At 34.0% G+C, this 6,246-nt stretch overlaps 1 protein-coding gene across 1 annotated transcript in view; it reads right to left on the bottom strand.

Moving 5' to 3' along the window:
- LOC106461844 overlaps positions 1 to 6,246 on the bottom strand; it is a 173,618-nt gene that overhangs the window by 63,305 nt on the left and 104,067 nt on the right. Inside the window, exon 5 of the mRNA XM_022388917.1 lies at positions 3,864 to 3,991. Within this exon, the coding sequence (XP_022244625.1) occupies positions 3,864 to 3,991 (128 nt within the window). The remainder of the gene's footprint in view (positions 1 to 3,863; positions 3,992 to 6,246) is intronic.

Genomic DNA, 6,246 nt, shown 5'->3' with positions numbered 1-6,246 from the left:
CGATGATTCTGTTGACTGTCGAAAGCGGGATTCCCAAATTCTGCGAAAGTTGCCACTGACTTATATCACCATCTGCTTGACCAACTATCCTTCCTCTAACAAAATCTGACAATTCGAAAGAACCTTGAGTTCTAGGCATGTTGTAGCACAATATAATTAGTGTGCGGACCATTTTCATTTATAAAGTGCTCTGTGAACACAAATTTAAGTCCTCAGTTAAATGAAGAAAAATTAGGTGTCTATTTACTTGTAACCACTCAGTGTATACATCTTCATCTTGGTGCAGAATGTGTGATTTTTTGTTTTTATTAGGGTTTCGGGATTTCCAGGAAATATATTGTACACACCCACCTATTTAATTAAAAATCACGAGTTGATGAGTTAGGCTTAATAATTATCTTTATAAGTGTATTCTGAGGAGGTTTTCAGGTATTATTAAAGCATATCTACATTACAGTAAGATTTCACGCTCTATGGTCTTGTTATTGATTGACAGCAGGGACGCACATGTATTGTGTTCCCCTGATAGTCGAGTCCAGAATCTTTGTGATGTTAGATTATACATGTGTGACACCCGCGCAGTACACTAGACGGGTGAATTAATGTACTAAATACATCTCCTTTAATGTTGTCCTTTTTACAACATAAATAGTAGCAGTCGTCTTTAGACAGAAAGTTCATTTGAGCCATGACTAGGAACCCAGTGTGTCACGACAGTCTCATGTTTACATGTTAGAGAAACCATAAAATAAACTTTACTATACATTCATAACCAACACTATTACTCATGATTTTCTGGAAGAAATTATTTTCATTTTAAACATCATGCAAGCTTTCTTTATTAAGCTCTAACAAGAAGGACGATAGTAGAAATGAAGGAACGGATTATTCCGTCAGAAATAATTTGAGATAAACTAATATTACTGCCCGTATTTTAAGTTGTTAAAGTATAACAGGATATCTATATTCGGTAACAGTATATAAAAAAATCTCTTTTTGCTAAAGTAATTAGAATGTCGGATAAATTATCTTCTGAAATATCTAATTATTAGTTAAATTGCCATTTATGCGGTTAATAATGATCCATAACTGCTATATTTGCTCTAATTGTCGATAGTTGCCCCAAACTTACTTCACCTATCTAAATACCCCATTATAGTGTCATTAAAGTCTTCTTTTGTTTTCCTCTTCCATGGCCATGTTTATTTACTCAAGCGTTTGATTTACGATACGTTAACTACAGTTCCTCAAGCGTCTAAATGCAACTATAAGTCGATTGTTATTCCAGTTTGAACCAGCACTCTATACCAAGAACTGACGAAATATACACTACCAGACAGTGGTTGCTTCATATTTGATATGGATTTAGTAATACTCTGCTATGAGCTCGATAAAATACTCTCGTGCTTAATTACGCCGTTAGGTGAATTAAATAGCATTGAAAAGTGAAAATAAACACGTATAATTAACATTTGAAATTTTGAAAACAATTTTAATACCATTTTCTCAAATGATTTTGTTTATAAAAAATATTTACTTCAGAGATTCGAGCTTCAGAATACTCGTTCAATCAATATCACAACCATGTAAAGCTTAAGGTTGGTTTAAATTTGTAATTGTTAAATAACCTTACATACAACGATTGGGTGTTTGTTTTAAAGGAAAGAAAACGAAAGGGTCATTTTTTTTCATTCTAAAGGACATTAAGAAAACCATCAGAGATTCATCATACACACTTCTAAAGGCCAAACCAATTTAGTAAAAAAATTAATTTAGACCTTATGTTATTATTTTACACCCCGAACGTTCTTATTTTAGAAAAGACTTAAAGAATGGACTTTTGGTGCGTGGGGTCATCTAGGTTTCTTCAGTAAATATATTTAAAAATCCGAACTGTGAATGAAAGGTTCGCTGAGCCTTACGCCCTCCCCCAAAGTGGCAAAGTGGTAGGTCTTCGGACTTACAACGCTAGAAACCGGGTTTCGATACCCGTGGTGGGCAGAGCACAGATAGTACATTGTGTAGCTATGTGCTTATAAACAAACAAACAAACTGAGCCTTACGTTAAGTTCAAACTTACTTTCATTCGTTATTCATTTATGAGTCGCATATTTCTGTTACAATCGGGAGAGCAAGTTAACTCTTTGATCTTCATCGGGATTCGGACCACGTTTTGGACCAGGGAGGGTCAGGTTCAGCGTAGACCTATCTTCGTTTGCTAGTTTGTTTGTTAAATTTCGCGCAAAGCTACTCGAGGGCTATCTGCGCTAGTCGCCCCTAATTTTGAAATGATAGACTAAGGGGAAGGAAGCTAGTGAACACCACCCACCACCAACTCTTTCTCCAACGAGCTACTCTATTACGAACGAATTTTGGGATTGAAATTAACATTATAACATCCCCACGACTGAAAGGGCGAGAATTTTTGGTAACGGGATTCGATCCCGAGAGCTGAGCTCGTTTATCTCAGTAAGTATTTAATTTGATAGCGAAAAATATTGTAATTAATACAGCACAAAATATAAATCAATATCACACATTACTCAGATCGTCAACGCATAAAGTTAACCTGTCAGATACTTTCTCCCAAATTCTACACTTGTTACAAATTGCCCTCTATCTTTACATGTCGGTTTCTTTATTGCTTTGATAAACCTATGAGAAAACTTTACCCTAAATTCCACGCCTGTAACAACTTACCCAGTATATCTTTTCATGTTACTGATCTGTTTTTCGTTAAGATATGAGAAACGTTTCTCCAAGTTCCATGAGTGTTTCAAATTCCCAATATATTTTTACATATTGATAATCAAATTCTTTCATTAAGCTATCAGTAAATTCCTCCAAATTCCTTGCTGTTCTAAACCGCCCACACTCTTTACTGTTGGTGATCGGTTTCTACCGTACACCCATCAGAAACGTAACAAACATTTCGTGCTTCTTCTAAACTGTCCACAATCTTCATATATTGGGGATCTATTTCTACTCTGTAATCATCTTTAATTATCCTGTTCATCTAGCATTAGAAAAATAAATAAGAGTTTATTGGCAAGTTTATTACTTGCAATATATATCAAAGTTAACCACAGATATATTTATTGGCAAGATGGCGCCCCTTCATGTAACGTTTCCACTGTATAATACATTTGTTCTGCAAAAGGAACTCACTTATTTTTGTCTGTATTACAAGCATGTGAGGTGTGTTAAATTAGCTGCTGAACCTTTTATGATAAGAGTTTTGACGAAGTAAGAGCTACAGATTATTCTGACAGTTTACAGGTAAATAGAACTCAACAGTCAGTGTACATAATAAGCAAGAGTGCTCACGTGCCAAGAGAATCACGTGATTCGTAAGTATGATCAATCTTAATAGGTAGTGGAACCAACTTAACGCACCAAGAGGACGCTGGGATTTCACTGAGAGCGTGTTGACCAAACAAAGACAGAAAAATACGATATTTTGGAGATAAAAACAATTTTAAAATGATATTTTTGAATGATTATGAAATGAAGCAGAAACACTCAAGAACGATTTTTGTGTTGAACAATTTTAAAATATTTCCGTCGTATCAAAGCAGCAACCATATATGAAATTGATCAAAGTAATACTTGTTTTATGAACCATTTACTTTTACTATTAATTTTGCGTTATTCTATGATATAAGATTGATCGTAAAAAGTTTCGATAATATGATATATTGTTTCTCTGTTTCTCAGTTATACATCGTATCTGCCTCGTATCGCTCCTTTCTTTCTTCATATATATATATGCTTTATGACAAAGTGATTATTTGTATTTATTTTCCACCTTTATTTTAAAAAGTTATATAAGATATCAAAATGAGATAGCGTTATGTCTCTACCTTGAAGGACGCCAGCGTTGATGGGAAAGAATCAATGAAGACTTTATATTCATTACAGTAGCGACTCTCAGAACTCAACTCTTCGGACGTTAAGCTCTGTTTTTGAACCGAGAGGAGCTGGAAGCAATCTAGAAAAAGAAATAAATTAAACATCATTGGCAATCACTGAACACGGTAGATAGTACTATAATTATTGGTACTCACCCGTACTGATAAGTCAACGGTAGATAGTAGTTTAATTATTGGTACTCACCTGTACTGATAAGTCAACGGTAGATAATACTATAATTATTGGTACTCACCCGTACTGATAAGTCCACGGTAGGTGGTACTTTAATTATTGATACTCACCTTTACTGATAAGTCAACGGTAGATAGTACTTTAATTATTGGTACTCACCTGATCTGATAAGTCCACAGTAAATATAATTTTAATTTCGATTGAACTCTTGGGTTTTAAATGTTAAGTTTCAGAAGTTATCAAGAATTGTATAATTCAATTATCTTGAAGGAGTTCGTCGAGGCTACAGTGTCATTGTTTATTTTTTTTAAACACTTTTAGAAACAAAGACAAAAAACAAATATTTTAGTCTGTGAACAAAATTATTACAATTTTTGTGTTTCATGTGGCAAATTTCAAGTTCTTCTGTGTTGTATACAACTGTTTTAATTTTGCCCGTGTAAGCCAGGTTGTTGTACAAAATAGGGTTATATACTTCTACTATCTCAGGTTTGTTTCTGTTGCGCGTAACTTTTCTAATAATAACATAATATTGTCGTTAAAAAACAAAAAAGTCCCAAGGACACAATAAATTCAACATCTGCAGGCTTAAATCAAATGGTAGATGTATCTGTTCGCTTATCTTTTTTTTTATTCTATATTGTATTCTTCAATATAAAAACAAACAAACCTAAAGCAAATGTAAATTTGTAACACTACACATTAGTCACTGTATTGTGGTATATGTCGGGACAATAACCATGCAGGAGTTTATGTTGGAATTTCTCATAATTACTCTGAGTAGGAAATAAATATTAGATGTGACATGTCATTGTCTCCTGCTACTAACGATAATGAAAATAAAACAGAGGGACGTTGATGTCGCGCCATTTTAAATGTGCACACACGTTGTCTATACAAACCAAAAAAAAAGATGTTTTGAGAGAATTTCGAAATATCCATTTTCTCGTTTGTTGAGCACATTATAAAGTACGTATTTAAAGTAAAATAAGAAAATAATTGCTATAGGTTAAACACAAAAATAGTCCTGTTTTCAGGTCTAAAATAAAGTAATGACCCCTTACAGATGTATGCACTATTACTTTGTTTTAGATTTAACAGGTAAAGCTATACTCGCCGTTCCTAATGTTGAACTGACAGACTTGAAGAAAGGCAGCTAGCTAACAGCTACGCTTATATGAACAAATAATGGGATTTGGCACACAATGTTTTAGTACACACTCGGTCCCAAAGTGCAGACCACGGTTTTTGTGGCAACGGGATACGAACCATGAATCCTCTGAGTCACAGTCGGGTCACGCTAACCACTAAGCCATGCACTCATGTAAGCGGTATACACTGTAACTGAGGAATACATACACACACACACACACACACACATATATATATATATAATCACACATACACACACGAACTAAAAACTTGTAGCTCAAGAAGACAAAAATGTAAATAAAATATTGTACAACTTTTATTGGGTTGGGGATAACAGGGTTTTAGAGCGTTGTGAGCGACTTAAATCATTTTGTGGCTTATATAAATATTTGTGGCTTCAAAAAAAACTAATATAGGTAAAACAGTAAAGCATCAACGATCTGAAAAAATAACTTCAGCTACAAAGAACAGCTCCTTCTGTATTTTTTTGTTTAGTTTGTAACGTGAGTGCTATAAGAGCCGTTCGTACTTTAAGATGGACGTGTACAGCGCAGTTTAGGAATAAAGATATAAATATAATTTATATTTGCGTTTAATTAATGATTCATAGAATTTAAAACAGTAATTATTTTGTAGATTAACCAAAAGATACTACAGACAACATAACTATATAAAATGATATTCATTTTGTGCACATTGTGGAATAATATTGTTGAAAATATTGTTAAGTGATACCCTGTTGATGAAACGCTGATGCTCACGATCAGTTGGTAAGAGGTCGCCGGTTTCTGAATGGTTTCTCAAATATCACGGGAATCCATATTTAACCTATAATTTTTATCTCGCGAGTAAACTTGCAGCCAAAATTGATGACGTCATTCAACTCTCAGAATTACTCCAAATCGATTGTTTGTGAAACAGCAACAGGATGGACACCAGTAAATCGATTATTTGTGAAACAGCAACAGGATGGACACCAGTAATACGATT

Source organism: Limulus polyphemus, unplaced genomic scaffold, assembly GCF_000517525.1.
Source record: "Limulus polyphemus unplaced genomic scaffold, Limulus_polyphemus-2.1.2 Scaffold1043, whole genome shotgun sequence".
Lineage (NCBI taxonomy): Eukaryota > Metazoa > Arthropoda > Merostomata > Xiphosura > Limulidae > Limulus > Limulus polyphemus.
Note: the sequence above shows the minus strand (reverse complement) of the source record. Positions and strands in the feature narration are given on the sequence as shown.